At 41.5% G+C, this 22,360-nt stretch overlaps 1 protein-coding gene across 3 annotated transcripts in view; it reads right to left on the bottom strand.

The window, feature by feature from the left end:
• The window catches only part of DMGDH (dimethylglycine dehydrogenase), an 86,254-nt gene that overhangs the window by 46,857 nt on the left and 17,037 nt on the right, over positions 1-22,360 (bottom strand). For all 3 annotated transcript variants that reach the window (XM_053587742.1, XM_053587752.1, XM_053587733.1), the window contains exons 5-7: positions 21,385-21,589; positions 8,519-8,767; positions 6,516-6,714 (exon numbers count right to left, since the gene is read on the bottom strand). In XM_053587742.1, coding sequence (XP_053443717.1) covers positions 6,516-6,714; positions 8,519-8,767; positions 21,385-21,589 — 653 coding nt within the window. The remainder of the gene's footprint in view (positions 1-6,515; positions 6,715-8,518; positions 8,768-21,384; positions 21,590-22,360) is intronic.

The following is a 22,360-nucleotide window of genomic DNA, read 5'->3' as shown; positions in this document are numbered from 1 at the left end:
ACCGGCCGTGTGCAATTCCACTCACTCTCGGCCAACAAAGGCCTTCACTGTGGGATCATTTGTGGTTTAAGTCAAGAGAAGCTTCTGAGGAATTGAATGAGCCCAGAGTAATGGGAAGAGGACCAAGAAAAGGAACCATATGAGCAGATATTAAGACATGGAAATGCAGAACCACAGCTTCTAACAGAACGGGAGGAACTTTAGGAAGGCCGACAATGTTAACTAACTTTCCTACATCAAGACACCAGTTTTGCTATTTTACAAAAATGAAAGCCTACATTTGTTAGAAGAACATTTCTCAAGGAGGAAGAAAAGGCAAAAATTTCCAGTTCTCTGGGCAGTTAAAAAAGAAACATGGGTCATTCGAATGATCTAGAACCAACCTCTCTAAATTTCAAGAAAGGAGAAAAAAGTATTAAATACATACTTAAAATGTTTATTAAAGTTAGGACACTCACGTAACCAGGCCCAATGTTGATACAGATCAGTGAGCATTTTGGAGAGCTATGAGTACTGTTCATAAGAATTGAAGCCTATCAAGTTTTGCTGACGGTAATTGCATGCTCACTATTCACCGGGTATTGTTTCCATCTAACATGTATGAACTAATTTATCTTCTTGCAAGTCTATTTTACCAATGAGAAAGTCACACTGGGGCGAAATAAGGTCACACAGCAACAAAGAGCAGATTCGGGACTTCCAGTCAGTTGTCTGACGCAGGCAGCATATTCCTTGCCTTTGGACTTTACTACCTTCAGTGGTTCTCAATCTCAAGAGTTCGAGACCAGCCTGAGCAAGAGTGAGCCCCCGTCTCTACCAAAAAATAGAAAAAGTAGCTGGCCTTGTGGCAGCGCCAGTAGTTTCACTTGGGAGGCTGAGACAGAAGGATCACTAGAGGCCTGGAGCTTGAGGTTGTTGTGAGCTAGGCGGATGTCACGGCACTCTACCCGTGGCAACAGAGTGAGACTCTGTCTCAAAGAAAAAAAAAACTTTGTTCAGCCAAGACACACCCGACAGATACTGTACTATTTACATCTTTGACAGGCTCCCAGGGCAGAGCCACCCTTTACTTTGGTTTCCTATGTTCTAGCTGCTACACCCCCATGTTCTTTCCCTTTCTGTGATACATGTGAGCAAGGAAATGGGGCTCTGGGCTATAATGTGGAGGTGGGAGTAGACAGGAAGGAATCCTGAAACAAATCTAATTCACCTTTAAAAAGTAAATCTTTTATAAACCAGTCCTCTAACCATTAACAAGCTATATGTAAAATGCCATACAATTGAGCATTACAAAACATTTCCTATAAACCCATAGCTTAGTAGCTAAAAGTATAACAGCGCAGAGAAAGAGGTCTGGATATGGTTCCTGTCCTGCCACTGTTAGCTGTGTGACCTTGAGCAAATTATAAGACCACCCTAAACTTCAGTCTTCTCATGTTCTCATTTTCTTTATGGTATCGGTGGGGAATTAACTGTCATGGCATTTATGCCCACCAACCCAGGAATGGATTAATAAGCTGTGGTATACATACACCATGGAATACTATTCAGCTTGAAAAAAAAATGGAGAAAAATCCTTTGTATTAACCTGGATGGAAGTGGAACACATTATTCTTAGTAAAGCATCACAAGAATGGAGAAGCATGAGTTTGATGTACTCGATTTTGATATGAGGACAATTCATGACAATTAAGGACACAGTGGGGGTGGGGGAAGGGGAGAGCAGAGAGAGAAAGAAGGAGGGAGGGGTGGGGGAAAGGAAGAACAAAGAGAGGGAAGGAGGGAGGGGGGTCTTGGTATGTGACACACCTTTTGGGGGCAAGACACAATTGTAAGAGGGACCTTACCTAACAAACGCAATCAGTATAACCTGGTTTCCTGTACCTCAATGAATCCCTAACAATTAAAAAAAAAAGCATTTGGTACACTGCACAGCACATCATAGGCAAACAGTCCAGGGTGCTATTGGGCCCCAGTATGACCACCAACGGAGTACGCCTGTGCCAAGCTGCAAGGGTTTTAATAAGGAAGTAAGATGTGAAGTGGGAGTAGAGGGGAACTTTACGAGGAGAGGAGGGTTAGGTTCTTCAATCTCTAGCATGAATCTGCACAACCACATTCTTCTAAATGACCCTTGGCTGCTATGCTTGAGTGTTTTTGTCTGTTTCTTACAACTCAGTGACATTATCACTTGTTCACAGCTCAGAGTGTGGCTTATTGAGTGATCCTCAATTTCTATTACTAAAAGCCAATCACAATATCAAAAGCAATAAACTATTTAGGAATAAATTTAACAAAAGAAGTGCAAAACTACAAACCATTGTGAAAGGACAGCCTTGCTAAAATATCAGGAAAAAATTAATAACAGAAAAATTCTCTAGCTCCTAGTTTCTCAGTAAGAGCTAAGATCAATCACAGAGCTTTCTTCCTCTCCCTCTCTTGGTGACAGGCACCTTGCAGGGACTCTGTTTTCACATCTTAAAAGAGCTAAACAGACAGAGAGGAAATGTAAATTTTTAGATCTATTGACTAAAGACCTATAGACCACCTTGTGGAACTTTCTTTTTACAGCTTTACAGCTTGGAGAGCTCCTGAACAGGGAGATGCAAGTTACAGGCCCCAGTTCCTGCTTTAAAAAGCCTATCTCTAGGGCAGAATCCCTGAGAAGATCACAATTACCAGTGATAAGCCTGTCTTCCACTTCTGCTACCAGCTTGCCTCTAAGAAGAAAGGACTAGCAGAGGGGATGTAGCAGTTCACAGTACCCTGTTAATTTGGCTGTAGCCATAAATCATCTTTACCCACCTTTATAGCCTCTAATAAAAAGCATAACTCACGCCTGTAATCCCAGCACTCTGGGGAGGCCAAAGAACATGGATTGCTTGAGCTCAGGAGTTCAAGACCAGCCTGAACAAAAATGAGAGCCCATCTCTACTAAAAATAAAAAAAAAAATAAAAAAAAACTAGCTGTATCAGTGTAACCTGGCTTATTGTACCCTCAATGAATCCCCAACAATAAAAACAACAACAACAACAAAAAAAAACTAGCTGTATACCTATAGTCCCAGCTACTCAGGAGGTTGAAGCAGGAGAATCTCTTGAACCCAGGAGTTTGAGCTTGCTGTGAGCTTAGGACGCCATGATACTCTAACAAGGACAACAGAGTGAGATGCTATCTCAAAAAAAAAAAAAAATCTTTCTGCCAGAACTCTCTCCCACCTCTGTGCAGGGGAAAAGGGTCCATTTAGAAAAGTACAATAAATGTTTTCTTCTTTCTATCCTAATCTTTATCTGGAGAAATCTTTCTCAAGACCTGTGTCCACTAGTTCACACCTTAACCCATTTTTGAAAGAAATGTTAAAAGACCTAAATAAATTGAAAGACATTCCACGTTCACTAATCAGAAGACTTATATTACTAAGACGTTAATACTTCCCTAGTTGATCCACAGATTCAATGAAGTCCCTATCAAAATCTCAGCTGACTTCTTTGCAGAAATTGACAAGCTGTTTCTAAACTGTATATGAAATTTTAAAAGACCCAGAATAGATAAAACAATCTTGAAAAAGAAAAACGTTGGAGGATTCACACTTCCTGATTTCAGAAGTTACTACGAAGCTATAGTAATTAAGACAGCATAGTACTGGCACAAGAAGAGACCTACACCAATGAAATAAAATTGAGAGTCTAGAAATAAGCTCATTTCTAGGGTCTATGGATTTATGAGAAGAACCTTGTGGTTTAATAAAAAATAAATATTTGATCACTGTGGCCCGCTCTTGGCACAGAGTTCCTAAAACATTTGGATTTCATTATGAATGCTAATGAGCTGGCTCCTGTGGGAAGAGGAGAGCAGTCCTGGACAGCCCCAGGATATGGGAGGGTTGCCAGAAAAACCAACTATGTCATTAGAAAGAACTCTCAGTCCCACTTCCTGCTCTAACCTCCAGGGAGTGGAGAAGGGCTGGATATGGAGTTCAACTATCAATGACTTAATCAATCATGCCTACATAATGAAACCCCCATAAACAAACACCCTTCCTGATGGGATTCAGAGGGCTTCTGTGTTGGTGAACTTACTGATGTGCTAGGAAGGTGGTATGACACCTCCACCCCATTTTGGGTCTCCCTCATTTGGCTGCTCCTGACTTGTATCTTTTATAATAAGCCAATAAATATAAGTAAAGCATTTTCCTGAGTTCTGTGCATCATTCCAGTCAATTACCGAAATTGAGGAGAGCATTGTGGGAATGCTGAAATTTATTACTAGTTGGTCAGAAAAACAGGTCACTCCTGAGACTCAAGTCTGGTGTCTAAAGTGGGAGCAATATGGTGGAACTGATCCCTTAACCTGTGGAGTCTACACTAACTCCAGCAGTTGGTGTCAGAATTGAATCGAATTGTTGGACGCCCAGTTGGTGATAAAAAATTGGAAAATGTGTTGTTGGTCTTGGAAAATACCCTGCATTTGGCATTAGAAGTGTTGTTAGAAAAAAGACATTATAGATGTCAACAAAATTCAATGAGGAAAGAATAATCTTTTCCACAAATAGTGCTGGGACAACTGGCTACACACAGGCAAAAGAATGAGCTGGACACCTACCTTTACAAAAATAATGAACAAAAATTAATCCAAAAGTGATTAAAGACGTAAATGTAAAAGCTTAAACTATAAAACTTTTAGAAGAAAACATAGATTTAAATCTTCATGAATTAGGGTTAAATAATGATTTCTTCTCCTTTTTTTGGGGGGGGGGACAGAGCCTCAAGCTGTTGCCCTGGGTAGAGTACGTGGCATCGCAGCTCACAGCAACTTCCAACTCCTGGGCTCAAGTGATTCTCCTGCCTCTGCCTCTCAAGTAGCTGAGACTGCAGGTGCCCACCACAACGCCCAGCTATTTTTTTTTTTTTGGTTGCAGCCGTCATTGTTGTTTGGCAGGCCCAGGCTGGATTGAACCCACCAGCTCAGGTGTATGTGGCTGGTGCCTTAGCCACTTGAGCCACAGGTGTTGAGCCTAGATAATAATTTGTGTTTTTTTGTTTGTTTGTTTTTGTGGTTTTTGGCCGGGGCTGGGTTGAACCCACCACCTCCAGCATATGGGACCGGCGCCCTACTCTTTGAGCCACAGGCGCTGCCCTAGATAATAATTTCTTATATACAATACCAAAAAGTACGTGTGACCAAAGAAACAATAAATATTCTGGGCTTCATCAAAGTTAAAAATTTGTTGGAAATCACCAAGAAAGTGAAAAGACATCCCACAGAATGGAAGAAAATTTTTGCCAACTGTGTATCCAATAAGGGTCTGGTATCTAGAATATGTAAAGAACTCTTACAACTTAACAATAAAAAGACCATTTAATTATAAAATAGGAAAAGAATATTTCTGAATAGAAATAGATATGAATGGACATTTCTCCAAAAAAGTTATACAAGTGACATGTAAGAGAAGTGCTCTTGCTTGTACGTGCCCGCAGGAGCACTCCATTGGTAATTACATAAGTCCTCAATTACATTACACCTTCCCGACCCATATCCCCTTCTGGCTTTCTCTCTCTGGATGTCCCACGGGCCTAAACTTAACACTTTAAACCCAAGTCATCAAAGATCAACTCATTATTTTCCTGGTTTTCTCTCCCCATGACTCATGCTCAAGTTAGGAAGTTTGCCATTATTTGATCTTTTCCCCTTTCCCTCAAGACCTTATGCAATCTATCATAAAATCCAAAAAATTTTATCTCCTATCTTTCAGTCCTCACTGCTGCTACCTTAGTTCAGACCCAGCCTTTCTCCCTCATTGGCAGAACAGCACCCCAGCCAGCCTTCCACCTCTGGTCTGACCTCACTGCCCTGGCCCCAGCTGTAGCCCAGTGCCCAGCCTGGCACAGAGCTGGAAATCATTAACTTTTAGTTGAATACATTGCCACATAAAGTAGAGAAGAAACATAGAACATCACAAGCTGTGATCTGATAGTCAAATGGGCTTGACATTTCACCAAATTAATGAAATAGATAATAGAAATGAAACAGCAAAGAGGCAATGAATCGTGAATAAGAAGCAACCTGAAGAATTAAGAAGAAACAAATCATGTTGGAGAAACATGAATTATGGTGGAAAATACAGTTGATATTTTAAATTATCTTTGTAACGCTGTATTATGAAAACATCCTCATAAAACCGGGGCACACTGACCTATCTGAAACTGCACAGCATGGAATGAGACACAAATAATGGAAATGGCATGAAATATGCAAAAAGAAAGTCCCAGGAAGTCCCTGCCCTTCTGTGTGCTAATATTTAAAACCTGCACAAGTGGTTGAAACATAGTATTTAATACAGTCTGTGTTTTAACTGAAACTTTTTATTCCTTGTATTATTCCTGATCATGAAAGGGAGAAAACTCTCGTTCTCTCTACCATGACCAACGTTTTTCTTTTATGGTCTGAGAGTTTGGACAGACTTAGTGAAAATAAGAGGTTCTATAATAATGTCGAATTACTTAGAGATACTCACCCAAAGCCTACAGCCACCCAGTAGTTTCTGACCCCCTGATGAGGCCCCACCATAGGCAGAATGTCAGGAGAATAGGTGATGGGACCATTGACAATATTGATGATGTCGGCTTTTTTCAAGACAGGAACCATTTCCATGGCAATTTCCACGTGGTCCATGATCCGGTCTAGATCAGACTCAAACAGCTCCTTTCCAAAACCTGAAAAGATACACCATGGCAGTCAAGATGTTCCAGCTGTACTAACAAGTATTCTGACATGATTTAAGCCTCTGACATAGTCTACATTTAAATACGGCCTGTTAGGAAGGACAGCCCTTTGTTTTTAAGTCTAAATTTGACATTCACTATCCGTAGATGGGTAACCATTCCATTACTGAGATCAATGCTATTGTTCTTAAAACAAAATCATTAAAGTTAACCTTTTGATTAATAGAAAATTCAAATGTTTGCATATTAATAGTTTCCTATATAATCTGATCACAAATTTTAAAAAGCAACAATACATAAGTTTGTCAAGTTTATCCTTTATTAACCATAAGATCCTGTTTCTTCCCCCAAAGACGAGAGCAAATGGGAGTTTACAAAATCATGCCAGGACACTGGGAAAAGTGGACTACTACTCCAGGATTGAAGATGGTAGATTTTAGGGCCCTTTTGACTCCTTTCAGCAGGGAAGCAATGGCCTGGAGGCCTCCTTCCCCCAGGCTGCTCCCACCTACATCCAAGGCTAGAGTCCTGTAAAAAGAAGCAGGGTCTTGGAGTGCAATCATTTTCTTATCCTAACAGTCACTGTGATTGCAAGCAAGGCACGAAATGAGCTTCTATTGGTGATACTCCACGTGTTAGGTAGCAGAGCCTCCTTTTTCTCCTGGGGACTGCATTTGGGTCAGCTGCATGGAGGCCTGCAGACTCTGGGGTGGGACTAGGACATATGGGCACCCACAGCCAGGAACAGCTAACAATATGGCTCTCCCTTCAACTGGTATCATTTAAATATTTGTTCCACATTATTTGGAAGAGAGCCTGGCAGCGTGAGGGAGAACAGAGAGGGAGGCTCCCAAGTGGCAGGTCAGCTCTCCCTCTGGGATCAGGAATGACTCCAGGCCCAAATGGGCAGCCCCCTACTCAGCCAAACTAAAGCCCTGAAGCTAGCTGGCCTACTCCGATGCAGCTCAGGGAGCGTTTGTTGTTATGTGGGCCTATTCTTTGAGGAGTAGGAGAGAGGGACTCATTTCCTGTCTCAAGGAACTTATCAGAGTATAATTCTAGAAAGTACCATTTCCTCCATTTCTTTGTATTTCCTGTCACATTTCAGTATCCCAGTGATATTTTTGGCTACTTTTATAGATTAAAACCAGAGATACCTCCTTAGGTAACCCAGTCTTTGACACTGTGAAAGTATTTCATGAAAAAGAAACAAACAAAACCAAAAACAGACCTATCTCCCTTATAAAATTTAAGAGAAACAATAGTACCTCCTGCTTTAGCAGATAGCCTTTTCCACATCCATTCAGGTAACGCGGGTGGGCCTCAGTTTGCAGCACCAATCTACCCTGCTCTGTTACAGACACCCAGGCCCCAGGCTTTCACTCTTAGTAGAATGGATATCCAGCCTCTAATACCTATCATATTTCCAACTGTAAAAGCACAATGGTAGCTATATTCAAATCTTGAAAGTAGACCACACTGGCATAGATCAAGGAGAAAGGGGGAGGCAGGAGGTTGGTAGGGCAGGTAAAAATGTGCCTGGAGCCTTCCAAAGCAGCTGGAACATGTTTATATAGCTTAACTCCCACCAGCCATCTTCTCTCTTTCCTCACTCCCTGCTGTGGTTATTCAAAGGAATAAAAGAACAGAGCTCACTTCAAACCCCTATCTCCAATGTCCCAGGTATGTGATGCTCTAGTATTACAGAGTCATTTCATTCTATCAGCCCCCACCGTGGAGAGCATGAGTCGTATGTGACGTTTGACCTGCACGCACTTCTGTTTGCTGAACCCACCTGGAGGAACCCCATTGGTGACCCAGGAGTCCTGAATTTTCATTTTCTCCTGACTTTCATAAGGACCAAACAAAAGCCCATCCCTTTCCTGGCGTAGGTAATATGATCCTTCCAGATCACGGATCACAGGAAGTTCTCGTTTCAAAGCTTTCACTTCAGGAATAGTGGATGTAATGACGTACTGATGTTGGACAGGAATGAGAGGATGTTCCAATCCAATCATTTTGCCTACTTCACGAGCCCAAAATCCTTAAACGAAAAAGTCATTTAAAAATGTCAGCACATATATAAGCATACCACATCAGACACCTGCAAAGACAGCAATGTTTATTAAAATAAAATATTTAGAAGGCTTGAGTACTCATGGCGAAGTCTAAAGAATGCTGTATCAACCTTTAAAATTTTTGTCATTGCAAAATTGAATAGGGGAGGAGAAGACAAGGTAGTATTTTGCATTCCCTGGGGTTTTGAAGATATCTGTAATCTAAGGGAATTCCATGCCTGAAAAAGTATTTTGCCCAGAAGAAAAGAATGGCAGAAAAAAAACCCAAAGAATTTTATTTAAAAGAAAAAACAAAACAACCCAACTATATAGAATGTATAAATATCAATAAAAATACGGCAGTAGACTGACCCTACTTGTGGACAGGGGTTGTCAGGCAGAGATTCAGTGTGGATGTAATCAATGTAATACACAAGGAAGGTACACAAGTAAGCCCTGGAAGGAGACTTCTGTAGGCCTCAAACCCTAATCTCCCCAAATTGTTGATGTCTAACATCACAAATACAAAATGGTGCTGTTAAATTAAAATCTGAAAATGTATACACTTTGGGAGAGAGAGCACATTAAGTTTTATCTGCTGTTTTAAAAATTTAGTTTGAATAAGTTGGCAAGAACCTTTTTTGTAAAAAGCGTGAAGGCACAAAAGAGTCCAAAAAAATGGGAAGAAGATGAGCCAGAGGAAGGCTTAAAAGTAGGTGGGAGAGCTCCACTCCCACGCTCAGTGGTTACTGTGCTGGCCACACACACCTGGGCTGGCAGATTGGAACCTGGCCCAAGCCAGCTAAACAACAATGACAAATGCAACAACAACAAAAATGGCTGGGGTTGTGGTGGATGCCTGTAGTTCCAGCTACTTGGGAGGCTAAGGACACCACTCTACAGAGGGCGACATAGTGAGACTCTGTCTCAAAACAAACACACACACACAAAAAAGTAGGTGGGGAATTCCTAAAGAAAATGTTTCTCCCTTCATGATTTGCATAGAGGCTGTTTTATTGGTGGACATAATTTTTATTTTTTCCATTTGCGGCTGAAAGGACCTTGGATTCTCTCCCAGGCCGTCCCAGCAGAACACAGATGTGGAAGCTGAAGTCCAGAGGAGTTAGATACGCCTGTCATCAACCCATTTTATTGGTTTCCTTCCTCCAGAATGACTTTATTTTAAAAATCCAAGGTATCTCCACTTGTGTAAAGGTATTTTGGACTCTAAAATAATACAAAATATTATCTGACAGGGATATGGTGTCACCTGCCCCACCGATGGAGTATTTAAGGAGGGAGTTCTATTTGCCCGCTTGTTTCACAATCATTTTGAGTAATCAATCAAATTATTAGAGAATCTTATTTATTTCTTTAAAGGTTACACTCTTTAAATTTTTAATAATTTCTGTTTGCTTTTCTCGGAATTTTTTTTAAACCCTCCAACGACTCCTCCGGGACGTGCGCAGCAGGTCTGCAGCTACGACCAGGGCGGGCCGGGAACGCCGACGACCCTGGGGGACGGGCCGGTGCGGTCGGGGCGCCGCAAAGGGCCGGGCAGATTCAACACTCGCGCCCGCTCGGCGCGCGCCTGGCGGCGGGGAGGTCCACCTGTTCCCGCCGCAGGGACAGCGACCTGCAGGGACGAGCTGGGGGTGGGGACGGTGCGTCTAGAGGACGCCAAGGGCGCGGGAACTGGGACCCGCTGTTCCCACGCGCCGCGGCGGGCGGAAACAGAAGAGCAGTCCCATTCACCAGCCAACGTCCCCTCCCTCGCCTGGCGCGCAGCAGCGCGTCGCATCAGCACTTGGAGCCCTTTCCCCCTGAATCTAAAAAGGAGTTCTTAAGTTTCCATCATTATAAAGTTTAGAGCCTACCCAGCACCATCAATTATGAGTCAGTTGGGGATCTAGATTATGTGCTCCTGTGTGGCAAGGTTTATTTCCATTTCACCATCTAAACATTACCCTTGTATTGCTTTGTTTTGGCCTAATGGCTAAGTTAATCACGCTCCTATAATAAACCTCAAAATGAGTACCCATTTGCAAACCAGAAATCTGATCTGTGGCCATCAGCTCTACTTGTTGGTCTTTTAATAATTTAGAGACAGAATTTATTCTTGCTAGTAGGAAGATAGGCATTACCAATGTCAGAACTTTGTAGGAACGTGTAATAAAGCCACATGTTCTAGTTATATACACTTGAGCAGTTTTAAAATATAAAAAGTCAAAATATTCAGCCTACCAATTCAAACTACTGCAGTATCCTCCATAGACTTGTTTCAATTAAAGACATTAATTGAAGAAAATAAATTCTACCCTACTCGAATATATATATGAACTTCTGAGTCCAAACGCTTGCTTATTAAAGCACTTCATCATTAAAATAAAGTGGAAATGTATACATAAGTATCATACAACTGTATTACTTCAAATCCCATGGCAAGCTGTACACTGTTTTACCCTGCAGTGATGGTGTCTGCTGGCATTTTTTTCCTCTCTATGTCAATCAAGTTAACCTAAATCTAGCCAGCATTACCCTTGGACTCCTGCTAGAACACCCACCCAACCCACAAAAATCAAAGAGGACACAGATGTGGAGGACTCATTCTAAAGTCTGCCGTTGTTTTGGAAAACAAATGAAGAGTCAATAAAAATGGCAACTGAAATTACATTTTTTAAAAAGTGCAATGATAAATAGAAATGAAGTTAAATGTGGGTGCGGTGGCTCAGGCCTGTAACCCTAGCACTCTGGGAGGCCGAGGAGGGAGGATCACCTGAGCTCAGGAGTTGGAGACCAGCTGAGCAAGAGCGTAAGGCCATCTCTACTAAAAACAGAAAAATTATCCTGGCTTGGTGATAGTCCCAGCTGCTGGGAGACTGAGGTAGGAGGACCACTTGAGTGCAGGTGTTTGTGGTTGCAGTGAGCTATGACCACACCACTGCACTCTAACCAGGCTGTCAAAGGAAGGAAGGGAGGGAAGGGATTTTAGAATCTGAAATAATAAAAATTATTTGACAGGGATATGGTGTCAAAGGAAGGAAGGGAGGGAGAGAGAAAGGAAGGGAAAGAAGGAAGGAAGGTAGGAAGCAGGAAGGAAAGAAGGAGAAAGAAAGGAAATGAAGCCAAAATTTAGACTAAAGATTCAAGAGTCATGGACAAGTTCATTTCTGCTAGATGGTTTATACAGCGACAACGATGGCTTCATTCTCTGACATTGTATCAAACAAAACCAAACAATTCTCTTTATCTGGACATTGGGCTTTACGTTAGCATGATCCCAGAATATTTCTGATTCACTATATTAGGGAAATTCTTAAATAAATTTTACAAAGTTATCTCAGGCTTAGTGAGTCAATTAGAAATGAGGTCAGGGCGGCGCCTGTGGCTCAAGGAGTAGGGCGCCGGTCCCATATGCTGGAGGTGGAGGGTTCAAACCTAGCCCCGGCCAAAAGAAAAAAAAAAAAAAAGAAAGAAATGAGGTCAAGAGAAATGTTCAATACCATGCAGAAAAAAGCGTATGTCTTAATAAATAGCTTCTGAGGGACGCTGAGAGGATGGGTCAGGGGACCTGACTGCTGACCGCTGACCGGAGGCTGCGTGCCCAGGAAAAAGGAGACTCCCACCACCAGAGAAGAAGTTAAACCAGAGAGGAAGACTCTTCTCTTGGGAAATCACCTGGCCTGAGATAAAAAGACTCACAGACATTGACATTGAGGGTCAATACGCAATTCCTAAGAGTGAAAACTCAAGAAATAGCAGGGGAGGAGACAAGATGGCTGACTGAAGCCAGCTTTCCACAGAGGCTCCCGTTCAGAAGGAGAGTTAAAGGACAAAAATTCAGCAAGTAACCTGGTGCATTTGAGCTGCACTAAGAGAGAAGGTTGTAGAACGCATGTCAACCCCGCTGAGGCGAGCTGCGACCACAAGGATACAAACAAAAGGTACAAAATCCATCACCAAGCGGGCGGAAGTCCCCTCCCCCATGAGAACGGCTCAGAGTGCCCCACAAACAACCGGGCAGAGTTCAAAGATCCTCCCACTCCACTCCATGGGAGAGACCCTCTAAAAACTGGACCTACCTCCCCTACTGGGGTGCCACGGTGTCCTCCTGCCAGGCATAAAACTGTATAACCTGTATATGGTCTCTACCTGGAATTCTGAGCTCCCAGCGCTCTCCTTCACTCACACTGGGGTCTGGAGGCCAGTCCCGGTCGGTCGGGGCAGAGGGGACTGCACCAGAGTGGCAGTTCCCTGAGGCACAGTGCGACAGCCGTCTTTTAGTGATAATACGGCCAGGCATAAAACTGTGTAAAGCTGTGTGTGTTCTCTGCCCACAACCCCAGGTTTCCGGCGCTCCCCGCGCTCCCCTCTGCTCTCCCTCCAAGGTCTGGAGGCCTGTCCCCCAGGGGTCCAGACTCTTGGGCGATTGCTCGAGGGGTGTAGACAGTGCTGGGCTGCAGCCTGTCGGTGCGGACTCTGGGGTACGGAGCGGAGAGAGGACAATTGGCCGGAGGGGAGCTACACCGGAGCAATGGTTGCCTGAGCCATAAGGCAGCAGCCCTCTTTTGCTAGCAATACGGCTCACTACAGAATATTCTGAAGCTACACCCCCTGTCTCCCTGGGCAACCAGAGACTCTGAGTTTGCCTGAGGCAACATAAACTTGCAAACCAGGGAAACTCCGGGGGTGGGGCTGACCCAGAGGTCCGCTTTACTAAACCTAAGACGCACCTGGCCCTCAGGGGATCGTTAGCCTATAGACAATACAAGAGCAAAGACAAGCTGATTTGGAACTCAATTCAGCTTCTCTTCTGCAGGGGAAACGCAGAGTTGTTCTGTTCTGTCAGTAACATTAATCAGGGGTGAGACTGGACCTGAGTGCAAACCCCTCAACCTTCATCTAGTGCCCGAGGTTGTCAGGCCTCACCTCCTCCTGCTAGAGAGAGGCAGAGCGCAGCGGCCTGGCAGACTTCCTTGCGATTCAGGCAGGTACAAACTCCTGGAGTACCGATTCACTACAGGCAACTGGGTCAGCCAACTGCAGGGCTATCGGTGACTGGGTGTGAAGTGGTGCAAGGTGGGGAAGGAGGCAGCAACCTTCCCAGACTGATTTATAGGCTGGGTGGCTTCTCCTGACTCCACGCAGCACTGGAGCAAGCCACACCAGAGTAGTCACCAGACCCCTGTGATCCAGTTCCCTGAGACCTCTTAAACTCTCTCACCCGAGACAGGTGCAGACTGAGACAATTGATTTGGACATTTTTGAACTGAACCAATCACCTGAGGACAAATCAGTTGGTGCCCTAGGTGCACAGTGGTAGGAAGGTTTGATTTTTCTTTTCCAATTGTTTGCCGGTGGGGGGCGGGGTGACTTAATTGCTGATATTTCTCCACAGCTGAGACTTCAAGCCAAAGTATCTGTTTCACTAGGGTGGAACAGAAACCAGCTGAAAACAAGGCAAAACCATTTAGCCCCACCACACTAGACAGGGCCCCAGTTTCTCAGGCCATAGCACTGTACGGGCCCTCGACAAAGCCCCAAGGGAAAAAATCAGAGGGAGTAAAATAACCATGGGGCGGAATCAGCGGAAAAACTCTGGTAACATGAATAACCAGAATACATCAACCCCCCCCCCAAGGAAAGATATGGCAGATGCAATTGAAGATCCCATTCATAAACAACTGGCTGAGATGTCAGAAATCGAATTCAGAATTTGGATTGCAGACAAGATTAACAAAGTGGAATTAGGAATTCAAGGAGAAATTCAAAAGTTGTCTCAAGAATTTAACGAATTTAAAGACAAAACCACCAAAGACTTAGACACACTGAAGCAAGAATTTGCAGCCTGCAAAGATATGAAAAATACAGTAGAATCCCTCAGTAACAGAATGGAGCAAGCAGAAGAAAGGATTTCTGACATCGAAGATAAAGCCTTTGAACGCTCCCAAACTCTCAAAGAGGAAGAGAAATGGAGAGCAAAAACGGATCACTCACTCAGAGAGCTCTGGGATAATTCGAAGAAGACAAATATCCGAATCACAGGAGTTCCAGAAACAGATGAAGTGGCCTCGCTGGGCACAGAGGCCCTTCTGCATGAAATTATGAAAGATAATTTTCCAGACATGCCTAGAGATTCTGAAATTCAGATAGTGGACAGCTTCAGAACCCCAGCACGACTCAACCCCAATAAGACATCCCCAAGGCATATCATAATTAACTTCACTAAAGTTAATATGAAGGGGAAAATCCTCAAAGCTGCCAGGAGAAAGAAAACCATTACCTTCAAAGGCAAGAATATTAGAATGACTGCAGATCTCTCTGCTGAAACTTTTCAAGCCAGAAGAGGGTGGTCACCGACTTTTAATCTCCTAAAGCAAAATAACTTTCAACCCCGGATCTTGTATCCAGCTAAACTGAGTTTCATTTATGATGGAGAAATTAAATACTTTAATGACATTCATATGTTGAAGAAATTTGCCATAACCAAACCAGCTCTTCAGGATATTCTCAGACCTATCCTCCATAATGACCAACCCAATCCTATACCACAAAAGTAAACTCACTCAGAAACTTCGGATCAAACTCCAATTTCCACACTGGCGAAAGGATTAAAAATGGCCACTGGACTTTTGAAAAACTCGATACCCAAAACTTCACCAGACTTATCAATATTCTCCATTAATGTGAACGGCTTAAACTGTCCTCTAAAGAGGCATAGGTTAGCTGACTGGATACAAAAACTCAGGCCAGATATCTGTTGCATACAAGAGTCACATCTTAACCTAAAAGACAAATACAGACTCAGGGTGAAAGGATGGTCGTCCATATTTCAGGCAAATGGTAATCAGAAAAAAGCAGGTGTTGCAATTTTATTTGCAGATACAATAGGCTTTAAACCAACAAAAGTAAGGAAGGACAAGAATGGTCACTTCATATTTGTTAAGGGTAATACTCACTATGATGAGATCTCAATTATGAATATCTATGCACCCAACCAGAATGCACCTCAATTTATAAGAGAAACTCTAACAGACATGAGCAACTTGATTTCCTCCAGCTCCATAATCGTCGGAGATTTCAACACTCCTTTGGCAGTGTTGGATCGATCCTCCAACAAGAAGCTGAGCAAAGAAATCTTAGATTTAAACCTAACCATCCAACATTTGGATTTAGCAGACATCTACAGAACATTTCATCCCAACAAAACTGAATACACATACTTCTCATCAGCCCTTGGAACTTACTCCAAAATCGATCACATCTTAGGTCACAAGTCTAACCTCAGTAAATTTAAAGGAATAGAAATTATTCCTGGCATATTCTCGGACCACCATGGAATAAAACTTGAGCTGAGTAACAACAGGAATCTGCATACTCATACAAAAACATGGAAGTTAAATAACCTTATGCTGAATGATAGCTGGGTCAGAGATGAGATTAAGAAAGAAATCGCCAATTTTTTGGAACAAAACAACAATGAAGACACGAACTATCAGAACCTCTGGGACACCGCAAAGGCAGTTCTAAGAGGGAAATTTATAGCACTGCAAGCCTTCCTCAAGAGAACGGAAAGAGAGGAAGTTAACAACTTAATGGGACATCTCAAGCAACTGGAAAAGGAAGAATATTCCAACCCAAAACCCAGCAGAAGAAAAGAAATAACCAAAATTAGAGCAGAATTAAATGAAATTGAAAACAAAAGAATAATACAACAGATCAATAAATCAAAAAGCTGGTTTTTCAAAAAGGTCAATAAAATAGATAAACCTTTGGCCAACCTAATCAGGAAAAAAAGAGTAAAATCTCTAATCTCATCAATCAGAAACAACAAAGACGAAATAACAACAGACTCCTCAGAAATCCAAAAAATCCTTAATGAATATTACAAGAAACTTTATTCTCAGAAATATGAAAATCTGAAGGAAATTGACCAATACTTGGAAGCACGTCACCTTCCAAGACTTAGCCAAAATCAAGTGGAAATGTTGAACAGGCCCATATCAAGTTTGGAAATAGAATCAACCATACAAAACCTCCCTAAAAAGAAAAGCCCAGGACCAGATGGTTTCAAGTCTGAATTCTACCAAACATTTAAAGAGGAATTAGTACCTATATTACTTAACCTGTTCCAAAAGGTAGAAAAAGAAGGAAGACTACCCAACACGTTCTATGAAGCAAACATCACCCTGATCCCCAAACCAGGGAAAGACCCAACAAGAAAAGAAAATTATAGACCGATACTAATGAATATAGATGCAAAAATATTCAACAAGATCCTAACAAACAGAATCCAGCAACAATCAAACAAATTATACATCATGACCAAGTCGGTTTTATCCCGGGATCTCAACGCTGGTTCAATATACGTAAATCTATAAATGTAATCCAGCACATAAACAAATTAAAAAACAAAGACAATATGATTCTCTCAATCGATGCAGAAAAAGCTTTTGATAATATCCAGCATCTCTTCATGATCAGAACACTTAAGAAAATCGGTATAGAAGGGACATTTCTTAAACTGATAGAGACCATCTACAGCAAACCCACAGCCAATATCATATTGAATGGAGTTAAATTGGAATCATCTCCTCTCAGATCAGGAACCAGACAAGGCTGCCCATTGTCTCCATTGCTTTTTAACATTGTAATGGAAGTTTTAGCCCCTGCAATTAGGGAAGAAAAGGCGATCAAGGGTATCCATATTGGGTCAGAAGAGATCAAACTTTAACTCTTCGCGGATGATATGATAGTATATCTGGAAAACACTAGGGACTCTACTACAAAACTCTTAGAAGTGATCAAGGAATACAGCAGTGTCTCAGGTTACAAAATCAACATTCATAAATCGGTAGCCTTTATATATACCAACAACAGTCAAGTTGAAAAAACAGTTAAGGACTCTATCCCATTCACAGTAGTGCCAAAGAAGATGAAATATTTGGGAATTTAGCTAACAAAGGACGTGAAAGATCTCTATAAAGAGAACTATGAAACTCTAAGAAAAGAAATAGCTGAAAATATTAACAAATGGAAAAACATACCATGCTCATGGCTGGGAAGAATCAACATAGTTAAAATGTCTATACTACCCAAAGCAATCTATAATTTCAATGCAATCCCTATTAAAGCTCCACTGTCATACTTTAAAGATCTGGAAAAAACAATACTTCGTTTTATATGGAATCAGAAAAAACCTCGAATAGCCAAGACATTACTCAGAAATAAAAACAAAGCAGGAGGAATTACGCTACCAGACCTCAGACTATACTACAAATCATAGTGATCAAAACAGCATGGTATTGGCACAAAAACAGAGAGGTAGATGTCTGGAATAGAATAGAGAATCAAGAGATGAATCCAGCTACTTACCATTATTTAATCTTTGACAGGCCAATTAAAAACATTCAGTGGGGAAAAGATTCCCTATTTAACAAATGGTGCTGGGTGAACTGGCTGGCAACCTGTAAAAGACTGAAAGTGGACCCACACCTTTCACCATTAACTAAGATAGACTCTCACTGGATCAAAGATTTAAACTTAAGACATGAAACTATAAAAATACTAGAGGAGAGTGCAGGGAAAATCCTTGAAGAAATTGGGATGGGCGAGTATTTTATGAGGAGGACCCCCCGGGCAATTGAAGCAGCTTCAAAAATAATCTACTGGGACTTGATCAAACTAAAAAGCTTCTGCACAGCCAAGAACACAGTAAGTAAAGCAAGCAAACAGCCCTCAGAATGGGAGAAGATATTTGCAGGTTATGTCTCCGACAAAGGTTTAATAACCAGAATCCACAGAGAACTCAAACGCATCAGCAAGAATAGAACAAGGGATCCCATCACAGGCTGGGCAAGGGATTTGAAGAGAAACTTCTCTGAAGAAGACAGGCGTGCGGCCTTCAGACATATGAAAAAATGCTCATCATCTTTAATCATCAGAGAAATGCAAATCAAAACTACTTTGAGATACCATCTAACTCCAGTGAGACTAGCCTATTATCACAAAATCCCAAGACCAGAGATGTTGGCGCGGATGTGGAGAAAACGGAACACTTTTGCACTGCTGGTGGGAATGCAAATTAATACATTCCTTTTGGAAAGAGATATGGAGAACACTTAGAGATCTAAAAATAGATCTGCCATTCAATCCTGTAATTCCTCTACTGGGCATATACCCAGAAGACCAAAAATCACGTCATAACCAAGATATTTGTACCAGAATGTTTATTGCAAGCCCAATTCATAATTGCTAAGTCATGGAAGAAGCCCAGGTGCCCATCAATCCACGAATGGATTAATAAATTGTGGTATATGTACACCATGGAATATTATGCAGCCTTAAAGAAAGATGGAGACTTTACCTCTTTCATGTTTACATGGATGGAGCTGGAACATATTCTTCTTAGTAAAGTATCTCAAGAATGGAAGAGAAAGTACCCAATGTACTCAGCCCTACTATGAGACTAATTTAGGGTTTTCATATGAAAGCTATAACCCAGTTACAACCTAAGAATAGGGGGAAGGGGGAAAGGGAGGGGAGGGAAGGGGGAGGTGGGTAGAGGGAAGGGGATTGGTGGGACTACACCAGCGGTGCATCTTACAAGGGTATATGTGAAACTTGGTAAACGGTCTGTGAAGCTAGTGAATGATGCCCCATGATCATATCAATGTACACAGCTATGATTTAATAAAAAAAAAATGCTTAAATGAGAAAAAAAATAAAAATATAAATATAAATAAATAAATAAATAAATAGCTTCTGCCTGTATCCCTGAGTTGCACCTGCATGAAGGGATAGAATGAAGGCCACGTTGAAAGTTTCTGGCACTAAAGCCAAGCTCTACTACTGCACACCAAAAGCTCTGGAGCCTCAGAAACTTCCACAGTCCCGAATGCTCAAGGATATATTCACTTACTGCAAAGTCCAATGTCTCTCCTTATAGGAGCACCCATAGAGTAGCCTCTCCCCAGAGATTTTTTAACAAATATCTGGTACAGGAAGTACCTGGAGTATTTTTTTAAATGGGGCTTCTGAGCCCTTACCCAGAATACCTCAATTAGATTCTCTTTGAAGCCTGGGGAACTTCCAGGGTGATTTCTTGCGCACACTATAACCAAGCTCTTTGGGAAGTCAATTTATTAGCAGAATAGATGCTGGATGGCTATCGGGCAAAAGAAAGGAGTTGGAAGTTCTTAAGGCTGATGCTACTGTCTTCCAGACTAGGGCAGAGACTATCAAGGAAATAACTGTAATAATCATAGCAATGATTCTATCTAGTTGTTTTAGTGCTTTCTACCCTGTTCTGTGCACTTTATATTATTAGCTTATTTACTACCCATAATAACTTTCCAAGATGGGCAATATTTTTCTCATCTTAACAGATGAGTAACCTGCCCAAGTCAATAGTTGGCAATGCCCATGACTCTGGGCCAGAGAGCACCATGCCACGGACCATGCTGGAAGCACATCAGCAAACTGACACATCTTTACTCTTAGACTGTCCTTTTTATCTTATTTTTAATTATTATGGGTACATAATAGCTGTATATCTTTATAGGGTCATGCGATTTTTGGTACAGGCATACAATATGATTTAATCAGATCAGGGTAATGGGGGATCCTTCACCTCAGGCATTTAACATTTGTGTTAGGAACCTTCCAGTTCCACTCTTTTAGTTATTTTAAAGTGTGCCCTAAGTTATTTTTGGTTATAGTCACTTTATTGTGCTACCAAATATTGCTCACTCTATCTAACCATATTTTTGTACCCATTATCCTTCCCCACTTTATCCCTCCCCACTACCCTTCCCAGTATCTGGTAACCAGAATGCTACTCTGTTACACTCTCTGTTTTTTATGGATATTCTGAAGACCCAGCAGCCTTTATATATTTTACATTTTGGTTGTATTTCAAAGTTTGTATTCTGATTGCTTTAATCAAATTTCATAGCTGGCCTGGGGGATTTGTCTGAATTTGAGACTTCCTAGTCTCCCTGAGTAACTCTGGGAAGCATTCTACCAGCCACACATTCTAAAACCATTTCAGCAAAATGCCTTCTGCAGATGGTTGCTTTAATTCATAAAACTGATCTTTGTTAGAAGGGAGCATATCCAAACTTTTGCCTCTGATTACTGAAGCTTACACTTTGGAGAGCTTCTATCCTTTAAGTAAAGTTTTTTTTTTGAAAACGGACACACACACACATACCTCCTATGGCCTATGTAATTGGTGAGGTTTTCGCCAATAAGTTTCACCTTATGGAAGAAAAGAGATGGAGAAGAAAAAGAAAAAAAAATTATGGGCACAGATCTGATCTGAATGAGATAAAGAATTGAGTGAGACAGGATAGTTCGCACAACTTTCAACAAAGAGCTGCCTGGAATTACCAGGGAAAGGGAGTGGATGTGGCTGGGCAAAAGTCATGAGGGGCAAAGTGATAGAGGCAGGCCCTTGTAGCTTAGAAACATGCAAAATGTTTAACTTGCAAGGATCACAGTGCTTCCTAACAATGCCCATAATGTAAAACATTACTTTACAGCTATCTTATTTCTTTGCCATTTAAAAAAACACAGATTTTTTAAAAGATGTGAGGCTTACCTGCAGCATTCACAATTCTATTTGCTCTCAAAGATCCCTGGGGTGTTTGAACGTCCCATGTTCCATCTGACCTGAGTTTCAAAGAAGTCACTGGTGCAGGGTACTTTAAAAGAGCACCATATTTCCTAGCCCCAACAGCCAGGGCCATAGTCAGAGAGTAAGGATCGATGTGACCATCTCCAGGATTGTACAATCCAGCTAAAACCTAAATCAATCATAACAGAGTCAATTTTCAAATGGATATACATTTTTTACTCAGTCTAGACATATTCTGCTGGAAAACTGGACTTTAAAAGTGTTTCCTAATCTGGAAGGGGACTAGGTCCCTGAAGTCTTCATGAAAAAGTGCCACCATTCAAGTCTTAGACTGCTGAAATGAAAAGAAAATAAATAAATTTCTAGCTTGCTTAAGCATTATTATTTTGGTTTCTGGCATTTGAAGGCAAGTCTAATCCTAACTAATATATTAATTATAATTTATATGCAACTGTTTAATGCTATCAATAAATTCACATGTTAAATACATATCTGGTGTCAGGAAAATTTATGCTTGATTCAATAACTAGTTCTTGAATCCTTTGTGGTAGGGTTTCAGGCTAGGGCTTATGATGAAAGCAAATAAAGGGGAATGAAACTTAGCTGAAACGAGCTGATGGGGTGAATAGGGAAGTATTATAATTAGGTCACTTCTATTCAAGAAAAGTCTACTGAGCACAAAATACAAGCAAGAAGGCTTCGTCAAGAGTTTTTCCTGCATCTATTGAAATGATTGTGTGGTTTTGTCTTTTATTCTATTAATGTGGTATTATTACATTGATTAATTTTTAGATATTAAACCAACCCTGCATTGCTAGGATACATTCCGCTTGGTCATGCTGTATGATCTGTTTTATATGTTGCTAAATTCAGTTTCCTGGTATTTAGTGGATGATTTTTGCATGTATATGCATAAGGGATACCAGTCTTTCTTTTTTGT

The sequence above is a fragment of the Nycticebus coucang genome, chromosome 1 (assembly GCF_027406575.1).
Source record: "Nycticebus coucang isolate mNycCou1 chromosome 1, mNycCou1.pri, whole genome shotgun sequence".
Taxonomy (NCBI): Eukaryota; Metazoa; Chordata; class Mammalia; order Primates; family Lorisidae; genus Nycticebus; species Nycticebus coucang.
This window is presented reverse-complemented; position numbering and strand designations above follow the sequence as displayed.